The sequence below is a fragment of the Danio aesculapii genome, chromosome 5, assembly GCF_903798145.1.
Source record: "Danio aesculapii chromosome 5, fDanAes4.1, whole genome shotgun sequence".
In the NCBI taxonomy this organism is placed as follows: Eukaryota; Metazoa; Chordata; class Actinopteri; order Cypriniformes; family Danionidae; genus Danio; species Danio aesculapii.
Window position 1 is genome coordinate 63,821,601 of NC_079439.1, and position 22,231 is coordinate 63,843,831.

Consider the following 22,231-nt stretch of genomic DNA (forward strand, 5'->3'; position numbering starts at 1 on the left):
CAACTTTGATGAAGTTGAGCATACAGTAAAGTTCTTTGCACACTGAATCCAGAATTTTATAATGTGTTTTTTTGCATGTTTGTTATCCTATATCATTTTCGTCATGCACAGAAACCTTGCACAGTGAAGCTGATGTGTTTTAATTAACTTTCCTATTTTTCAAGAGGTCAGTTTGACCCCATTCAATCTGTAAATACTAATTATTATTAACAATTAAGTTACTTACTACTATTAATATTAATTACTTACATAATTAATATTAATAAGGCTTGTTTAAAGAAGTGGTGGGCAAAGTGAGGCTTCATGAAACGTTTCGTTTCGAAACCCGTCTCTACAGTGACACCTAGGGGTAACTTGTATGTATAGGTCTGGAACAGCCAAGCAAATAAACAGTTATGCAAATTGAGGTAATAAACTCCACGTTGTAGAGTTGAGATTTGAAGTGATTTAGTGGAGAGGTGAGAGTTCGAGACCAGCATGCCAAGTTAATTGGTTCGAATCCAGGGTGATGCAGCTATAGATGTTAGTTTTGAAACACTCTGTTCTTGTGTTTTGTTTTAACATTGATCTGACATCCGAACGAACACTTTGTAAATAAATGTCTTGTTTTGTCATGAAAAACCTTCTTAAAATACATCAAGTCATAATTTGCAAAGCACTTAAGTCACATGAGCTGGGTGTTGCGAAGCACTTAAGTCACGTGACCTGGGTGTTTCGAAGCACTTTAGCCACGTGATCTGGGTGTTTCGAATCACTTGAGTCACGTGAGCTGGGTGCTGCGAAGCACTTAAGTCACGTGACCTGGGTGTTTCGAAGCACTTTAGCCACGTGATCTGGGTGTTTCGAAGCACTTTAGCCACGTAACCTGGGTGTTTCGAATCACTTAAGTCACGTGAGCTGGGTGTTGCGAAGCACTTAAGTCACGTGAGCTGGGTGTTGCGAAGCACTTTAGTCACGTGACCTGGGTGTTGCGAAGCACTTTAGTCAAGTGACCTTGGTGTTTCGAAGCACTCTAGCCACGTGATCTAGGTGTTTCGAAGCACTTTAGCCACGTAACCTGGGTGTTTCGAATCACTTTAGTTGTGTGACCTGGGTGTTTCAATTCACCTTTGTCACGTAAACTGGGTGTTTCGAAACATTTTAGTCACATGACCTGGATGTTTTGAATCACATTACTCATGTGACCTGGGTGTTTCGCATCATGCTTCGGTGCAGTTTCGAAACACTTGCGCTTCGGTACATCAAAAGAAATTAGTCCAAGGCACTCGGAATATGTGGAAAATTTAAAAAGCCTTTATTCACATGGCTTAATCTTAAAAGAAACCTACGCGTTTCGGCAGCGGTCTGCCTTCATCAGGGTAAACAGTGATCAGGTGCGTTTAGAGTCTCTTTTGAGTACTAAGGTCACGTGACTCATTCAAACATCTCTACAATACTCAAATAATTTAACCGACATAGTCAACTATCATCATTAATTCAGCATAGATAGAGGGCGACTTTAAACTATGCACAGATATACAAAAAATACAAAAAATGCATAAACATGGCATGTACATACATGCTTCCAAACTCATTTACATGTGCACATACACATATATACACACATATACGTATGCAAACATGTATACATAGAAAAATACAAACACATTCTACAATGTATGATGATAATCAGTGGATCATCTATGGATAAACTGTTTTACAAAAATGAAGAAAAGTCTAATTCACCATTTAGACCTGGGAATCTAGTTGCTCTTAACGTATAGATCCAAAAAGTCTCTCTCTGTTTTAATCTTTTTATCCTGTCTCCTCCTCTTGTCGAATTATAAATATGTTCAATCCCAACTATTTTTAATGAACTGGGATTACCGTGACCTTGATTTTTATAATGTAGGGCCATAGGATATTGTGGGTTACAGGTACGTATCGCATTTTTATGCTCCGCTAATCTCAATTTTAATTTTCTCTTAGTCATTCCTATATAAAAACATCCACACGGACATTCCAGTCGATAAACTACAAATGTAGTATTGCAATTAATAAATGAATTAATCTTAAATTCTCGGCCTGATGATGGATCTCTAAATATATTCGTTTTGAGTATGTTATCACAATGATTGCAATTACCACATCTGTAGTTTCCTGTTGTTTGACTTAACCAAGTATTAGTCTTCTTGGTGGAGAGATGGCTTCTCACTAGTTTATCTTGTATAGTAGGAGCTTTTCGAAATACAATAGAGGGGGACACAGGTAAAACTTCCCTAAGATGGGGATCACTCATCAGAATATTCCAGTTGTTTTTTACAATTTTCTTAATTTTATTTGCCTCTGTACTGTATTGTGTGACAAAATAAACAGAACTTCTTGACTCATTCAATCTAGGTCTTTGTATTAAAAGTTCATCTCTGTTACTATCTTTAGCTTTATTATAAGATTTATAGATTACTTTGTTTTTATAACCACGTTGTTTGAATCTGTGAATCATATCTTGTGATTTAATTTCAAAATCTTCTTCTTTATCACAAATTCTTTTCAACCTCTGAAATTGTCCAAATGGGATATTTTCGATCAGCCATGGAGGATGGAAACTATCTGCTCTAAGGATGGTGTTTCTATCTGTTTCTTTTCTAAAAATGGTGGTGTGTAATTTCCCTGTATTATCTTTAAAAATATTTAAGTCCAAAAAATGTATTTCTGTAAGTGAAAAATCCAAAGTGAATCTCAAATTTGCATTAGTAGTATTTAAAAATGCATGAAAATCCATCAAATCTGCCTCCAATCCAGACCATATCAAGATAACATCGTCTATATATCTACCCCACCACACAATACTACCCAAATATGGGTTTGAATCAGAATATACAAATCTCTCTTCCCATAATCCCAGAAATAAATTTGCATAATTTGGGGCAAAACAAGCTCCCATAGCTGTTCCCTTAATTTGTTTATAAAATTGTTCTTGAAACAAGAAAACATTGTTTTTCAATGTCCATTCAGCCAACTGTACAATAAAGCAAGTTGGTGGTTTTTCTGACAGTGGTCTCTTTCCTAGATAATATAACAATGCTTCTAGACCTTCTTTATGATCTATATTTGTATATAATGATTCAACATCCATAGTTGCCAGTATACAGGTTTCAGCACATTGTAAATTTTTAATAGTGTTTAATACCTGAGTTGTGTCCTGAATGTAAGAGGGTAGATTTTTAACACTCGATTTTATAAAATAATCAACAAATTTTGAGGCGGGTTCTGTGATCGATTCATTCCCACTAATTATGGGTCTGCCGGGTGGATTTTCTAAACTTTTGTGTATTTTAGGCAACATATAAAAAGTAGGGATTCTAGGTTCTTTTGACCACAAGAAATCAAACTCGTTCTGTGTAATCCATTCTTCAGTTTTAGCAAATGTCAGTATTTCCATCAGTTCCATTTTTATCTTTTCTGTCGGATCAAGTTCCAAAGGTAGATAATACTCACAGTTCTGTAGTTGTCGTAAGGCTTCTTTGATGTACTCATCTCTGCCCCATACTACAACGGCACCTCCTTTGTCCGCTCTTTTAATTATAAGATTGTCGTTATTTGATAGCCAGTCCAAAGCATTAATCTCGTCTTTTGAAAGATTAAAGTGTTTTTTCTTTTGGAGGCAAAAACTTTATCAATCTCATAGGACACTTTCTTATAGAACGAGTTCATCGTCGAGTTGGAAACGCATGGGGTAAAAGTAGATTTAGGCTTAAAGGTTGTTGCCGTTTTTTCATAGGTGCGCGTTTCTGCCGTAGAGATGTGATACCAGACCTTTAATTGTAAATTACGATGAAATTTAAATAAATCCACTTTGGTCTGAAATTCGTTCGCTGTATTAACCGGGGAGTATGTTAAGCCTTTTGATAGAACTGATGTGCAGCTTGTCGATAGGGGTATATTGGAGATATTTATCACCTCATCTCCTTTGTTCGGCTCCGTGTATATCTGCCCTGGATCTGAGATCTTGGTCGATCTATTTCTCCCTCGTCTCGTTTTTCGCTTCCCGGTTTTCCAAACCTCTGGTATGTTCTTGATTTGTTTCCTAAAAAATCTCTTCTGGGTGATTTTTCCAGTATCGACTGATCATCATCGCTACTTGGTAAATTAAAGGACACAGATCTCCTTCGCTGATAATGGATTCTTTCTTTTCTCTGAGGCCACAAATATACCTTATTCTCTTTATAATCTGATTCATCTCTTCCGAATTTGAACAATTTATCCTGTTTAAGTTTTTTCGAGAGTGCCTCCAAATCTACTTTCAATTTCTCTTCAAACTGCAGATATTCTTGTTCTTTTATTACAATCTCTTCTTTAATTCTTGTAATTTGGTTGCAGGTTTCAATCTTCTGTTTTTTTGCTTCTTCAATCAGTAATAGGATCAAATCAAGGGAGCATTTGTTTAAAATTGCTTCCCATTTTTGTTTAAAGTCTGTGTCTTCATATCCAAACGAAGGAAATTTTTTAATCCTTAGTCCTCTGGGAATCATGTTCTCCCTCCAGTAATCAGATAACGTCACCATATGTAGATGTAGTTTGAGTTCTTTCTCCGACTGTTTTTTAAGTTCATTAAACATTTTTTTGAAGTCTAAATGTTGTACTGCAGATTCTGAATTCAACAAGGTGTCTGCAACGATGATTTTCTCACCTTCTTCTTTGGAATATGAAAAATATCCAGATGCCATGTTCTTAAAATGGTAAATAATTCCCCGATTACGTCTGAAAACGGAGCAGCTTTTAGATGGAGCGATCCCTCTGCGTCCTTGTATATAAATCCAGAAAAGACAAACAAAAAGCGCTCAGGGGTAACTCAAATATTTGATCGGTGCTCTTTGGGTGAGGGATTCATCAAAACATCAAAAGAAATTAGTCCAAGGCACTCGGAATATGTGGAAAATTTAAAAAGCCTTTATTCACATGGCTTAATCTTAAAAGAAACCTACGCGTTTCGGCAGCGGTCTGCCTTCATCAGGGTAAACAGTGATCAGGTGCGTTTAGAGTCTCTTTTGAGTACTAAGGTCACGTGACTCATTCAAACATCTCTACAATACTCAAATAATTTAACCGACATAGTCAACTATCATCATTAATTCAGCATAGATAGAGGGCGACTTTAAACTATGCACAGATATACAAAAAATACAAAAAATGCATAAACATGGCATGTACATACATGCTTCCAAACTCATTTACATGTGCACATACACATATATACACACATATACGTATGCAAACATGTATACATAGAAAAATACAAACACATTCTACAATGTATGATGATAATCAGTGGATCATCTATGGATAAACTGTTTTACAAAAATGAAGAAAAGTCTAATTCACCATTTAGACCTGGGAATCTAGTTGCTCTTAACGTATAGATCCAAAAAGTCTCTCTCTGTTTTAATCTTTTTATCCTGTCTCCTCCTCTTGTCGAATTATAAATATGTTCAATCCCAACTATTTTTAATGAACTGGGATTACCGTGACCTTGATTTTTATAATGTAGGGCCATAGGATATTGTGGGTTACAGGTACGTATCGCATTTTTATGCTCCGCTAATCTCAATTTTAATTTTCTCTTAGTCATTCCTATATAAAAACATCCACACGGACATTCCAGTCGATAAACTACAAATGTAGTATTGCAATTAATAAATGAATTAATCTTAAATTCTCGGCCTGATGATGGATCTCTAAATATATTCGTTTTGAGTATGTTATCACAATGATTGCAATTACCACATCTGTAGTTTCCTGTTGTTTGACTTAACCAAGTATTAGTCTTCTTGGTGGAGAGATGGCTTCTCACTAGTTTATCTTGTATAGTAGGAGCTTTTCGAAATACAATAGAGGGGGACACAGGTAAAACTTCCCTAAGATGGGGATCACTCATCAGAATATTCCAGTTGTTTTTTACAATTTTCTTAATTTTATTTGCCTCTGTACTGTATTGTGTGACAAAATAAACAGAACTTCTTGACTCATTCAATCTAGGTCTTTGTATTAAAAGTTCATCTCTGTTACTATCTTTAGCTTTATTATAAGATTTATAGATTACTTTGTTTTTATAACCACGTTGTTTGAATCTGTGAATCATATCTTGTGATTTAATTTCAAAATCTTCTTCTTTATCACAAATTCTTTTCAACCTCTGAAATTGTCCAAATGGGATATTTTCGATCAGCCATGGAGGATGGAAACTATCTGCTCTAAGGATGGTGTTTCTATCTGTTTCTTTTCTAAAAATGGTGGTGTGTAATTTCCCTGTATTATCTTTAAAAATATTTAAGTCCAAAAAATGTATTTCTGTAAGTGAAAAATCCAAAGTGAATCTCAAATTTGCATTAGTAGTATTTAAAAATGCATGAAAATCCATCAAATCTGCCTCCAATCCAGACCATATCAAGATAACATCGTCTATCGGTATCTTGGCACCGTGTCAAAATGTCAGTTTCACGCCAGCCGTCACTAGTTCAAAGGGATATATAAGTTGTCAACAAAAGTCATAAATTATTTGACACATAAGGTTAAAAAAATTATACTCTGGAGGTGTTCACCCCAATGTGGAAAACTTGTGACTTTAGGTTAGTTGCAAAAAGTGAAAGCATGGAGGATTATTTTGTTGTCCTTACCTCCAAGCTGCTCCATAATCATCTTCCTATCTGTCTATATATTCTCTATCTTTGTGTTCTGCACTTTGTTTGTAATAAAATGCTCTGAGCTGCAAGTCTGCCAATCTGGATTTTGGCTTTTGCTTGTACGGTGGCTCTGATTAGTCTAAACACCTTTCGAAGTTCTTTCCATGGATGGAAACGATGCTGAAAATTGAACCCAATTTGATTTTTATTATGGCAAACGTTTTGGAGGCAGTGTGTAAACAATTTAAGCTGATAAATTTGGACTCACTGTGCAATGAACTTTTTTTTGTATAATTTTTGTAATTTAAAGGGATAGTTCACCCAAAACAAAAAATTCCCACATTTACCCTCAAATGATTAACAACCTTCATGAGTTCTTTCTTTTGTTGAACACAAAATAAGATATTTTGAAGAAAATTGAAAACCAGTAAACGTTTCTATACTAGGAAAAACAAATACTGGAAAAACAAATAATGGAAGTCAATGGTTACAGGTTTCCAGCATTCTTCAAAACATTTTCTTTTGTGCTTAACAGAAGAAAGAAAGTCAAACAGGTTTGAATCAAGTTGAAGGGTGAGTAAATGATAATTTTTGGGTGAACCATCTCTCTAACTTTGGGATGTAGCAGACTATACCAGTGAATAGGGGAGAGTGTTGTTAGACTTAAGAGCCCAGATGGATGGCGGAGGGGTGGGGAGTTCTGATTAGATGATCGCATACCTGGTGCCCTGGATCTGCTCCAGCTCTGAAGCCAGTCTTGCGCTGTGCTCCTGCTCCTCCTGCAGACGTCTGCGCAGCGTCCGCAGCTCCTGCTGAGCTTCCACCTTTATGTCATTGGCAACCACTACTGCTGTCTGGAGGTCAGCCTGGAAACGGCGCCACTCCTCCGTTTCATCCTAAACGTCCACAAACACATGCATTTCTTTTAGTAGAGTCAAGCGGAAGTGTTTTGGCTTCTCTTGAGCTCGCTGGGCTGGTCACGGAAATGTCATATGTAATCATTGACGGTTGGCAACTGACACGGTAGACTGCTTGAATTGGCAGTTCAAAGCGTGCTCTAATGAAGACAGTTGTGATCTCATACTGTATAACAGGAGGAAGATGTCTGGTTTGAATTTTAGAAACTGACATCCACTGTCAAACATGCAGTAGTTCAATGCAAAAAAAGAAGAAAGTACTAGAAAACAGCAGGTAAACAATTTCACCTTCATTTGTTTATTCACGACTTTAATCTGCTTCTCCAGTTCAGCTTTGTTGTCTTCCAGCCTCTTGATTTGATCTGAAAAAGACAAAAAGAAAATATAACAATTTAGAAAATGTATACATTCTGCAAAAATGTACACAATTAAAAGTCTGGGATCTTTTATGCTCACCCGAGGACGCATTTATTATATCAATAATACAGTAAAAACAGCATATTTTTAATTTATACCATTTATCTTTTTAAAGTATTCTAAAACGCTGATTATTCCAGTGAAATCAAAGCCAAAACAGCATAATATGCTGATTTACAGCTAAAGAAACATATTATTTTTAATTGAGTTTTTTTCTAAGGTTTTTGACGATTCTTTAAGAAAATATGTTATTAATATAAAATTGACACTTTTAATAAATGTTTATTTACTAGACATTATTAATAATAAAAAATATATATACCCACCTCAAACATTTCAAAGAGTTGTTATTTTAATTGTGTGGTGTTTTATATTATTTTCAATATTAAAAATTGTTTTGTTTTTTTAAAATCCTCATTATTGTAATATACTGTATATTATGTCTGAGGTCTCTAATGCTCACCCAAGGCTGCATTTATTATATCAAAAATAAATTTATGCCATTTATCATTTTTAAATGTTCTGAAATGCAAATTATTCCAGTGAAAACAAAGCCAAAAACATTCTAATATTCTGATTTGCAGCAAAAGAAACTTATTTTTTACTATCATAAATTATAAAAATGCTGCTTAATATTTTTGAGGATTTTTTTTCTTTTAATAATTTTTACATTCAATAAATGTAATAAAAAATAGTTATATTAATAAAAATATGAATAAAAAAATTCCCCAAATACCCTTGAATAAAAATGTTTCAACGAGTGTGTTATGTTATTGTGTTATTTATATTATTTAATATTATTTTTATATTATTTTCATGAAAAATTATTATTGTAATTTACTGTATCCAGGCATTTTACTTTGTTTTATTATTAATATATAATTTAAACAATCATTATATTTTATTTTTCATTTTTATTATTTTTTCTTAAAAATATATATAAAAAAAATAATATTACACTACACAATTAAAATAATACACTCGTTGAAACATTTGGGGTCATTTTACTCAAGGGTATTTGGGGTAGTTTTTTGTTCAAGTTTTTTTTTTATATTACATTTATTAAATGTAAAAATATATATAAAATTATAATTATAAATTACTTTACATTACATTTATTTACAAATTACATTTATTAAAAGTGTTAATTTTATATAAATGGCAATTTAAAAAGATCCTGAAAAACAAACAATTTCCTCAAATATTAAGCAACATTTTTATAATATATGATAATAAAAATAAAATAATTCTTTTGCTGCAAATCAGCATATTATAATGTTTTTGGCGTTGATTGCACTGGAATAATCTGCAATATAATGAACACTTATTTTTCGATCATAAATTATAAAAAACGCTGCTTAATATTTTTGATGAATTTCTTTTTTAAAAATCATATTTTGTTAACTTTTTTAAACAAAAATTTTCATTTATATAAAATTGATACTTTTAATAAATAAAAAAAATAATTTAAACTTAATAAATTTTAAAAAATTATTTAACAAAATTTTATTTAATAAAGTTTTTCCCTAAAAATTTCAACAATTGTATTATTTTTATTTTTTATTTTTATTATTATTATTATTATTATTATTATTATTATTATTATTATTATTTTGTGTAACACTTAATATTATTTTTTAGAATATTCTTATGACAAAAATAAAATTTTCTCAAAATCTTTATTGTAATACATGGCCTTTTACTTTGCCTTTTACTTGATTTTTATCATTATGTAAATACACATGTATACACACATGGATCAATTTTAGGTGGCTGAATTATTTTATTTATAATAATTTAATTTCACACACTACCCATAATTATACATTTTTACATCTTGCCGCCTTTTGATCTTGTGTTAAAGCGTGTTCTTAGAAACTGGGAGTAAATTCATTTGCTCCTGAAATATAAATGGTGTTTACATAAAGTGTCATAAGGAGCTATTTGAAGCTATTTGGTTCATTGCAGCTGGAAACACAGACTGAGGCTGCACTAAAACTATAATCTGCACCATGAAATTTCCTCCTCTAGCGTAGAGAGAAAGGCAGACGAGCTCATGCTGCATATAAATCCTGCATGATGCAGTTTGGCAACAATTTAAGCTGGAGGGCTATAGCTAAACAGCTCAGTATCTCAATCCATCCAGGCTGCCAGATACAATCAATGTGTTTCACTAATCACAGCAGACTCCAGCCTGTGTGTGTGTAGGCTAGATGATACAGTATATTTAGCATTGGCTGAGAGAGAGCAGTTAAACACACACGCCGCAGGGATCGTGATCATTTGATCATGATTGTTGTATACTAGAGCCAGAGACAGACAGATAATAATCATACTCTCCAGGTCCAGGATGGTCTGGTTGGTGTGCAGTCTAACGGCCCGTTGCTGCTCCACCTGGTCCTCCAACTCAAAGATGGTCTCTTTCATGTCCTTGATTTGGTTCTCAGCATCTCTGGCCTTTTCCTCGAGAGAATTTGTGTCGGCTTTATGATCTTGTTCCTGTTTCTCCACCTTCTCCAGAAGCTGCTGTCTGTCTGCCTCCACCTGCAGACACAGTCAGTTGATTAGCCCTCTTGTGATTTATTTTTTTCTTTTCAAATATTTCCCAAATGATGTTTAACAGAGCAAGGAATTTTTAACAGTATTTCCTATTATATTTTTTCTTCTGGAGAAGGTCTTATTTGCTTTATTCTAGCTAGAATAAAAGCAGTTTTTCATTTTAATTAAATGAAAAATTAAAACATTTAAAACACAGTTAAACATTTTCAAGGTCAATATTATTAGCCCCACTAAAGCAATATTTTTTTTCTGATTGTCCAAAGAACAAACCACTGTTTGTATAATAACTTACCTAATTACCTAACTTGTTTAATTAACCTATTTAAGCCTTTAAATGTCACTTTAAGCTGAATACTAGCATCCTGAAAATATCTAGTAAAATATTATGTACTGTCATCATTGCAAAGATCAAGGAAATCACTTAGAAATTAAAACTATTATGTTTAGAAATGTGTTGAAACAACCAGCCTTGAACACTGACTGCCAATAATGACTTCTGACTAATCAAATATATAAAATTACACATATAGAATTCACCTGAAAATACTAATGAAGAAACCAAAATAAAGGAAAAAACTTGATAAAGATTTGAGAAACTAATAAACAAGTTCATTAGTTCAAAGTTTGCATTACTAATGCTCATCCCAGACCAACACAATTACAGAGTTCTTAGACCTTTCCCAAAATCTGATTTAAGCAATTTTCTAGCAATTTCCTGGTGCATTTTTTCAAACTTTTCCAACACTTTAAAAGTGTGACAAGTTTAAGCATGGGCCGGTATACGATTCTGATGTATGATAACCTTGGTTAAAATATCATGGTTTCACAGAATTCTGGTATTGTGATTACTGCTCTAAAAAATATTGTTTTTAAATGTCTGGGTAAAAAAACTACAACTTTTTCCCCTTTTGAGCACAATATATTTTATTTTAAGAAACATTTATAATATTTTGGAACAGTGAACATGTCAGGCTAAATGAATTACAAATGAAGTTTATTTATATAGCACATTTCATACACAGTGGCAATTCAAAGTGCTTTACATAAACAGGAATAAAAGAAACAAGTATACGAGAAATAAAAACAAATAATAAAAATGGTAAAAATAAAAATAAAATAAAAGCTGATAAAATGTGTTATAAAAGAATTAAGAAGAAGAGAAAAACAGTAGTTTGATCTGTCGGACGTAGCACAGTGCTCATTCAGTAAAGGCACAGCTAAACAGATGTGTTTTCAGTCTTGATTTGAATGTGCCTAATGTTGGAGCACATCTGATCATTTCTGCAAGCTGATTCCAGCAGCGAGGGGCGTAGTAGCTGAAAGCCGATTCACCCTGCTTTGACTGAACTCTTGGGATTTCTAATCTATTTGATCCTAAAGATCTGAGTGATCTGTTAGGTTTGTATTCAGTGAGCATATCTATAATGTATTGAGGTCCTAGGCCATTTAGTGATTTATAGACCAGTAATAATACTTTAAAATCTATTCTGAATGTAACTGGGAGCCAGTGTAAAGACCCGAGGACAGGTGTGATGTGCTCTGATTTGCTGGTTCTGGTCAGAATTCTGGCCGCAGCGTTCTGGATGACATTTTTTACAAAAGCAACACAATTTGATTTTCAAGCACTTTATCTAAGCACATTTTAAATCTTGAAAACACTAGATTAAAATTCAAGCATTTTCCTGAATTACCATTTTCCATTTGGCTTTGACTAAACAATCCCTTGATTTGCAGAAATGTTTCTAAGATGCTACTGGAAAAAAAGGCTGTTTTCAACACTGATGATAATTAGAAAAATGTTTCTGCACTAAATTAGCATATTAGACTGATTTCATATGGATTTGTGTCACAGCCATATCACATTGCAGCCCAAGACTCACTGAAGCTAAGCAGGGCTGAGCCTGGCCAGTACCTGGATGGGAGACCACATGGAAAAACCAGGTTGCTGTTGGAAGTGTTGTCAGTGGGGCCAGCACAGGGCACTCTACCTGCAGACTGTGTTGGTCCTAATGCCCCAGTAAAGTGAAGGAGACACTACACTGTCAGTGAGCGCCATCTTTTGGATGAGATGTTAAACCGAGGTCCCTAAAAATCCCATGGCACTTCTCATAGAGTAGGGGTGTAACCCCAGTGTCCTGGCCAAATTCCCTCCATCGGCCTTTACTGATCAAGGCCTCTATACACCTATAGCTGCTGTGTGGGGAGTGCACTCACATCATTGTGGATGCTGCACACTGGTGGTGGTGTGGAGAGACCCCTCCCCCTCGTGATTGGGAAGCACTTTGGGTGTATGGCCATACAGAATAAATGCGCTATATAAATACACATTACATTACACTGAAGACTACAGTAATGCAGTGGAAAATTCACACAGGAAATCATATTGCTCCAGTATTGCATAATAATTAATTGAGAATTAGATCACTTTTGTAGTGATATAGGCCAGCCCATAACTGTCAGCTGGATCAGCCTATATAGAACAGAACATTGTTTTATTCAGAGCCTTATGTTAAGTGTGCTCTGAAAGCAGTGTGGCATCTCAGTCTAATGGCAACTCCCCGGATGACATCTGGACTGAGGGTGTATACTGAAGCCAAAGGGGCTTGGCTCGCTCACAAAAGTTAAGTCAGAGAGAAAAATAAAGTCCGTTTTGGGTTTGGAAGTGCACTGGGTTCATGTGAAAGCAATGAGGTGCCAGTGATGTCCATGTTCTTGTGGGTTTATAATGGCCCTTTCTGTGTATAATTGTATTTTAAAAGATGAGGTATGCCTGTTAACTAAATGACTACAACATTTACAAGTGCAAACTAGGCAGCTACAAAAGTTGGCTTCCAATATTTATGTAGGGTCCTCTCTCATTTTCTGGTGCTCTGTGCAGAACATGAAAACATTGAATATGCCATGTGGTTTGATTTAATGCAACTTCTGCTTATGTGGTGACATTTTATTAGGTTACTTTTAGAAAAACAAAACAAAGGGGCAATCTTAGAGCCTAGAGATGGTACTAGTCGACAGTAGTTTACCCATGTTGTCCATTTTAAATTGTACCACATAAATGGTCCAAAAGGGTACATAATACAGTGTCTGGAATGAACAAGTTCTGCAGTGCACTCTTTATGTCTCTGAACTGACCTCCTTAAGTTTATCATCACAAAAATGCACTCAAGACGTTTATAAAACGAGTATGTCAGAAATAAGTCATGATTGATTTGGCACCAAAAAGGTGATGATGGTCATAATACAAGCCAGATGGTCCAAAGAATTCATCCAACAATTTCCAACACCAATATTTTTGCTTAAAAGTTAAAAGTGCTTTAAAGTGATACCAAACATTTAGCATCTCCAAGAAAATAAGGACTGTGTGCTTTTTTTTCACAAAGTAATGTTTTTAGGAAACATTCTTGAGCATGTATGACAGGGATGTCCACACTCGGTCCTGGAGGGCCGGTGTCCTGCAAAGTTTAGTTCCAACCCCAATCAGACACAGCTGGCCTAGCTAATCAAGCTCTTACTAGGCTTTCTGGAAACATTCTTGCAGGTGTGTTGAAGCAAGTTGGAGCTAAAACGTGCAGGACACCAGCCCTCCAGGACCAAGTTTGGACACCCCTGATGTATGAGATAGGGTTACTGTGGAGTCTACATTATTGTTATTTGCCTGTTAGGAAAAGGCTACACAAAACATTCAAATTGCGTTGGGACAATGCCATGGCGGAAGGCCAAGGTGTTCCCAGAAAATCCTACTGGCATATGAACACTTCTTGATGTAGATAAAACACCACAGCGTTTTCAGCACACTCAATATGCACCCTCATTTTCATTCACTAATTCAGGATTATAATTCTGTATTGCATTGGAGTTGTATAGTAGTTGTATTTTATTGGCATAGAAGCATTACCAAAAAAAAAAAAAGCCTGCCCATTATTTGGGGTATTTTAGGATAATCAGATTGGGTAGCTTCTTCTTTATGTTAGAAATTACCAGTCTGGTTCTATACCAGGCATTTGCAAACTTGATCCTGGAGAACCGGTGTCCTGCATAGTTTTGGTCCAACCCTAATCAAGACACTAATTATTTTGACTAGGTCTGTCTGATTAGCGTTGGAGCAAAACTATGAAGGGACACTGGCCCTCAAGGGTCAAGTTTGCCTATCCCTGTTCTATACCTTGTCAACACTCTACTTCACTGCGTACCTGCTGCAGCTCTTGTCGTAGCTCTGTGCAGGTCATCTCCAGCTTGTCTCGATCTTCATGCGCCACTTTGAGCAGACTTTGCAGCTCAGTGTTGTCACTAGCGCTCTGCACTGCCTTCAGCTCAGCTACCTTCTGCCGCTCCACCTCCACCTGCGCCTTCAGACTCGCATTGTCCACCCTCAGAGCCTCCGTGGCTAGCCTCTGTTCTTCCGTTTTCCTCACTGCCTCTTCTCTAGCAAGTTTCTCACTCTCCAGATGCCCTTGCAGAAGCCCTTCTTCTTCCCTTAAGCTCTTCACAGCAGTTTGCGCCTCCTGATTCTCCTTCTCCAAGGCTCTGAGACTCCCTGTCAGCTGCTGCTGGATGTCAACCAGCTTTTCTCTTTCGAAGCGCGAGCTCTCTACTTGCTCAGCCAAACGCTGTTCGAGCTCTGCGACCCGAGAGACACGTGAAGCTTCAGCTTCTTGACTTTGAGCTTGTTCTCTGAGCCTCTGGAGAAGAGTCTCATTTTGTTGTGCCAAGAGTTCTACGCGTTCCCTTTGCTGCTGTAGGGAAGTCTGCAAGAGGCCTTTCTCCTCCGCCAAACGCTCATTTTCAGCTGTCAGCTCCTGGACGACCTGTTGCTGGTCGGCCAACTCTTGTAGAGTGGCCTGAAGCTCTTCGGCTGTACTGTGGTGACTCTCTTCCATCTTCTGGATGCGGTCTGTCAGAGACTCAACAGAGAGATCTTTCACCACACCACTGGGCACCACACTCTTAACGCTGCTACTGATTGAGTCTGAGCGTGAGGGGATCTTCTCAAACTCAGAGGAGTCTAAAGAGGGTAAAGGGGAGACTTTAATGTCACATCCAGATGACACTAAAGTTTTAAGACCGCTTCCATTGATGTTATCTGGGACAACCCCATTAACAGAATGCTTGCTGGAGCTGGTGCTCTCCAATGTAATGAGCTTTTGCTTCAAAGACTGATTTTCTTCCCGCAAGGTGGCCAACTCACGTTGAAAACGTCCGTTCTTCTCCCTCAGTTCACCTACAAGCACCTGGACGTCTCCAGTCTGAGCCGGTGCCCTTTCCATCTCTGAATTCCCTTCTGGTGTCCCAGCCTCTGATGGTGAATCTTTCCCTTTATGCCGTTGAAGCTCCGTTCGTAGCTTACTGATCTCAAACTCTTTGGTTTTGGCCTCAGCCAGAAGCTCCCTCACCTGGCTCTCCAGCAACGTCTTGTCCAAGATGGCAGACTCTGCTTTGGTCTTGACAGAGCCACGTGAGTGCTTGGTCAGTGCAGAGATGCTTGAGGCGCTGGAACTGGTGACCATCTTTTTGGCTGTAGAGCTTTTCTGTTGATCACGCAATGAGAGACGTTCTCTGGAGATGCTTTGGGGGATCTCACGAGGAGCTGGGATTCCTGACTTTTTGGTTGACTGGACACCTGGGTAGAAAGACATAATGATTTTTGTTAGTATCGGTAGTCTTTGTCTCAGTGTAGGCTGTTTTTAGCTTTAGAAATACAACCAGCCAAAACCCTTCCCTCTGGGCAGCTATATCTTTTTTTTAGCCCAGTAAATGATGTAATAAAAATGTTATGATGTTTTCATATAACTAAGCCATAATAATTAAATAGCAATATGTTGAAACCACTAAAGCAACAACATTGTTAACCAACCCCCATCCGTTAGACCGTGTATATGTGACAATAATCACCATTTTTCTCATTCCATTCTACAAAGCCTGGCGTATCTGTGTGAGAGGTCATTCGTCTAGAGTGATGACAGGACAAAATGTGTTTTGTCCCGTCACATTCAAATGACCACCAGGCACTGCCACGCTACACTGTAGCCATAGCAGCCAGTCAGAAACACTGGCATCTGAGTGGCATCAGAGGGGGTGTGGGTGATGTATATCCCTCCTTTATGCTCTTTGCAAAATAGAGGTTAATTATTCTTTGGCGGTGTAGGCTGGTGAAAGGACTTTGTGGGTTTTGGAATAATCAGCAAATACCAACACAAAAATCTGCTGGACTGGGACTTGTTAAAGCTGATGCCTTACTCTAATACAGAGATTACTTCCGAGCAACAGGGCTTTCAAAGAGATCACTGTTTCTCAGGCTAAAATAAAGTCAACCCAGGGGGTGTTGAGTTGGCATACTCGAATGCTAATTTTAAGTGCAAAATAAACAGTTACACACAAAAGGTTTTCAACTTACAGAGACATGCAATTGAATTAAACAGAGACATGCAAATAAACACATGTACAGAGAGATTAGTGCTAAAAAAACAAGTCCAAACATTGACTAATTGTGCATTGTGAATGTGTCAAATCTTTTGTTGATTAGTGTATTTGTGCCATTAGCTTTATCATCGCCACTGTTACTTTTAAGCTGAGCATATAATAATGAAGGCGGATGAAAAATGAGTGGAGAAAGCTATTTGACTGTATCTCAGTAAAGTTAGTGTCTGTAAAACTGATGCATTTTACATGTTTCATAGAAAGAACAAGCACCATGCAAAATCAGTCACTGTAGTAAAATGTTATAGATTAAACATAATATTTAAAAATCCTACCCTAAACGCATGGATAGAAATTACAATGGAAATTTATCAAATGGAGCAAATTACAGCATTTGTAAATCAGAAAATGGAACAACTTATTCCATTCTGGGAAAAATGGACCAACTATGCAACATCCCATAGACCTGAACTGTACTTTTAACCTAAAATCAGAAGGATCACTTCCTACATGTACATAGTTTTGTTGCTGATGTTTATGTATATCTTATTTTACTTGTTTATTTATTTATTTTTACTTATTTTCCACCCCCCCCCCCCTTTTTTTCTTCTTATTTTTATTTTATTTACATAATTTTTTTTTAATTTTTTGTTTTGTAGAACATTAGTGTACACAAAAAGGAAAGCATATATTGCTGAAAGAAAAAGTGGATGTACAGAATTTGCGCTTATATTTGTGAGTGTATTCAGATGTGTGGTCTCTGAAAAAAGATCATTAAAATAACATAATATTTAAGAACTTTAATGGGTGTATTTCAACCTGACAGGTATTACAGATATATTTATGTTATACATAAGTAGTTACTTTGATTAGTTAGGGGGGGGATATTGTAAAGTTAAATGGTAGAAAAAATATAATCTTTGCAGGTATGATGTTTTTGCCCAGGTGGCTGGAAAATTCCGGTAAAGTTTAACTCTTAAGGAACCAAAATTACAGGAAAGGCAAGGCAAGTTTATTTATTAAGCACATTTAATACACAATGGTAATTCAAGGTGCTTTACATAAACAGGAATAAAGAAGACAAGTATAAAAAAATAAAAACAAAGAATAAAAATGATAAAAAAACAGATTAAAATGTGTTAAAACAGGTTTTAAAAGAATGAAAAAGAAAGACATAGTAGTGTGATCTGTCAAACGTAGCACAGTGCTCATTCAGTAAAGGCACAGCTAAACAGATGAACTTTCAGTCTTGATTTGAATGTGTGATTCCAAGTAGTATTGCAATACTGTAATTCATAACTTAAATTATAAAGAAAATTGTCAAAATACTGTATTTTATGTTATAATAGGCCTACTTGAATTTAATTAATCAGGCCAAAAAGTATTATTTGCACCTCACTTCACATAAAATGTATTAATTATTTCTGTTTATTTTGTAGATAACTGACCAACAAAAATATATTAAATAAAGATACAAACTATACCGAATGAAATTTTTATAAAAGAGCATTTTAAAAATTAGCCTATATGAAGTGGTCAGAAATTGTTTTAAAATTTCCTGTTGCTATTTTGGGTATTTCAACAATTCTTTTTTTAGTTTTGTCAGGTAACAATCCAAAGGAATTCAAAATTTACTTTGTGAGTTATTCTTTTAAAGAGATTGACGCGGTTGTTGTAGCTACTAAATCATATTAACAGGAACAGAAATGAATCGATTCAGATGTGCGTTCAACTGAAGCATTAGAAAACATACAATAGGCTATCATAAAAGGTGCGAATTCTACACAGTTTTGCAACTTTAAGTGCTCCACAGACTATTCAAATAAAATGGTATATTGTTGCACAAACGAGTGAGCATTTTAGTGACTTTTCCCACATGCAACATTATTTATTGTAGATAAACCATTAATGACGATTTACAAACTACAGTGGCACCGCCAGTATTTTTGAGCCGTAGTATCGCGATACTACCATAGTACTGTTAAACCATGCAACCCTACTACACTGTAAAAAAAAAATGCAGGTTTACACACAACTCATTCATGTTGTCCCAACATAAATCGATTAAGTTAACGAATTTAGGTGGATTGAACATAAAAAAGTTACGTTTTCCCAATAAAATCTTAAGAATTGTGTTGTTTCAGCTTATTTTAAATTAGTTTTGAACAAGCAGCAAAAATATTACCTTTGGAGAATAACTGAACAGATTCTTTTAAAAAAAGCTACATATTTGTATTTACATTCAATAGGCTATTGTTTGTGGTCTTAAATAATATGAAGAATACCTCAAATTAGCGCTAAGAAATCTATGTCTTAAGGTGCAAAATATCACAGAGACTTAAAGCGAGAAATACTCTGGCAACCACCCAGTGAACCCCAACAGAGGGTTGGCAAGTTATACATTTTTCTGCACTCATTTTTCTTCAGAAAATTTAATAATCTAGTTTACGAAGCCATGACCTCATCTCCACTTAGCCACAGTGGTTGTTTAGCAGCTGTCTTGTGTTTTATGAAAACAAATATATAACAATTTATAATACAATAACATAAACTATGAAACTGTGGTAAAGTGAAGCATTGCATGGGAAAGGCGATGGTACGATTTAGGATGGCTTTAAGCATTTCAAATAAAGAATGAACATGTTGTTTTCTAACTCTCTCTAACTCATAATGGATTGTTGCCTGGACAGAGTTAATCAGATGCAGAATAATGTATTTCAGTTTTTCTTCTTCATGTTAGAAAAGATACTGAATGACCACTCCACTAAGAGAGATGTGCTATAAATCTATAATCTACCACTCATACACAGATGCATCAAAGACAGAACCAGGACACACACTCCTGCATTATACATTAAAATATTCATCTTCGTCTACATAACATCTCAATACTTCATTTAGAGTCATAATGCTAAAGAATTGCTTACTGCATACTGAAATAATGGTTTAGCGCCACAGGTTTTACCACACCACCTTAACATTTTAAATGTGTAACCTGCATACATGCCAACAAAAAGTCATTCATTGCTAATGAAAGTAATTTGGTTCTAAGCTGTTCACTGGGCAACCTGATATAAAGTTTGCTGCATAACATGTAAAGGATGAGATTGGAGATTCTTTTTTTCCATGAGTGTGACTAATGCTTGGGCAGTGCCATTTCTCCACAATCTCATCTGACTTCACTGCATGAATCACCCTTTACTGAACTATTCCATCACTGCTGAACTCCTCCATGTCAAGGAACATGCTGTGAATGCACAGAATAAGCATGTTGTTATAGTGTTTGATTTGTGGTTTTATTATTATTAGGGATACTCCGATCAGAATTTTTGCAGGTGATAACGATCACCGATTTCTTGTCCTTGTTATCAGCTGATTTAGAGTACTGATTCTGATGCTTCAAGCTTTGTAATGCATTAAGCACATTTTCCCTCCAAGTTCTTATAACCATTTAGTAATGGTCAGAAGGAGCTTTACAGAAAATAATAGATAAAACTGATTTTAAAAAATGGTAAGAAATGATTAACACTGCAATTTAGAAACATTGTAAATGATGGAATTCAACATGTCTCAATCAAGAAAAAGTTTGGAGGGCATATTTGATGCACAAGAGGTTAAAATGCACACCTATAAATCCATTACTTATTTAATAAAATGAAATAGGCCCATAAACTAGAGTTTGATGCTGTTTGACAGGCGTCTTCCTCTGCTAGTAAAGTCATAAACATTTGTGATTGGTTCATGAGATCGGCCAAATTGGCGTGTACCGATCGAGTCATGAAATGTGCATCCCTAATTATTATTATTATTATTATTGTTATAAATTACTACTAATAGGCATGAAGATTAATTTGACAAGCTACCTAGTGTGTCCAGTGTACATGCATTCAGCTTGAGTGGGCCTGTCACACTAGAAAAATTGGGTGGTGAATATATAGTATTGTGCCAAATTTATTTGCAATTAACAATACTATTGTCATTTTAAAAATAATAATTTTTAGCTAATTTCACAGAACAGACATTAAAAAATAATCTCACAAAGTTTCGTAGTCCAGATCATTGATTAGAGGTATTTAAATGACTATGAAAATTGATAAAGTTTTACTTAAATTTGCTTGAAAAAAACATTGCATTTCTCAACTCCTTTTGTCACTTTCTCTATAATCCGGGTATCCCATGAAACGTCGATATCTCTGCCTTCCAAATATGATGTTAAATGTTGTATAAAACCAATCAAAAAGCTTAAAAATGTACACAAGCTGTGACAAAGCTAATCATTTATCAAAAGAAAGCTCTGTTTCATACTGACAGGCAAGCGATTGGCCATCCTCTTGTCAGAAAAAACACGTGCCGTTTGTGGTTAAGGTTGTAAATTAACGATGGAGAGCTGTGTTTTCTGTCATTTGATGAAGACTGTTTACAAGATACGTCTGTCTATGGCCTCTCTCACCCAATACGATTTATTTTAACTCAATATTTAACTGTTAGTGTCTCCGTTCAACATTTCTGATTTTAGTAAATCTTTGTAAAAGTGCCTTTTAAAAATAAAACAAATACTTAAAAATTATTTCAGCTTCAGCCTGGTTATAAGCATTTGTATATATGTACAAATTAAGCTGTAAAATAACTAGTTGTTCCCTTTAAATGCAATGGATTTTGAAGGATATCAGCAAAAAAAATGTTTAATCAATTTTTTTGTGTCACGAGTTTTTAATGGGAAAAAGATGGCAGACAACCATATTTAAATGGCCATTTCTTCAAAACCATTCAAGATATGAATTTGAGCATAAAGTCTTTCTTTTCTTTGATACCAAAATCTCAATATTGAAATTTGGATCACTGTAGCTATGTTTCCATCCAAAAGTGCGAATTAACTTTATGCACAAAACTGGAATATTGCATAAAAGGCGTGTGAATAAAGCAGCGATTCCATCCAATGACTCAATGTGAACAAAATCGTCACTTCCTGATGAACTGGCGCGAAATATCAACAGTAAAAATGGAATTTGCTGTGGTAAGAGAAGCTGCGGTAATCTTTTCTTCATTTAATAAATGACTGGAGCCTCAGAAGGCAATCCTGACATGCAGTGAACGGGTGGTGGTGTTTGAAGGCGTGAGACGCGGGGTACAGACACTCTTGATTCTGGAGGTAATTAATAATATAATAACACTAATAATGAAATGGTTACGGCATTTTAGAATGACCAAAACAACATTTCAGATGTTTTACAATGCGCTCAGCCGGCTGGTTTATCCATTCGCACA

General features: G+C 35.5%; 2 protein-coding genes across 2 annotated transcripts in view; one reads left to right on the plus strand and one right to left on the minus strand.

Moving 5' to 3' along the window:
- The window catches only part of zswim7 (zinc finger, SWIM-type containing 7), a 220,649-nt gene that overhangs the window by 187,089 nt on the left and 11,329 nt on the right, over positions 1–22,231 (plus strand). The window lies entirely within an intron of this gene.
- Positions 1–22,231, minus strand: part of specc1 (sperm antigen with calponin homology and coiled-coil domains 1) — a 205,140-nt gene that overhangs the window by 102,944 nt on the left and 79,965 nt on the right. The window contains exons 4-7 of the mRNA XM_056458667.1: positions 14,743–16,169; positions 10,330–10,537; positions 7,865–7,938; positions 7,380–7,555 (exon numbers count right to left, since the gene is read on the minus strand). Of these exons, the coding sequence (XP_056314642.1) occupies positions 7,380–7,555; positions 7,865–7,938; positions 10,330–10,537; positions 14,743–16,169 (1,885 nt within the window). The remainder of the gene's footprint in view (positions 1–7,379; positions 7,556–7,864; positions 7,939–10,329; positions 10,538–14,742; positions 16,170–22,231) is intronic.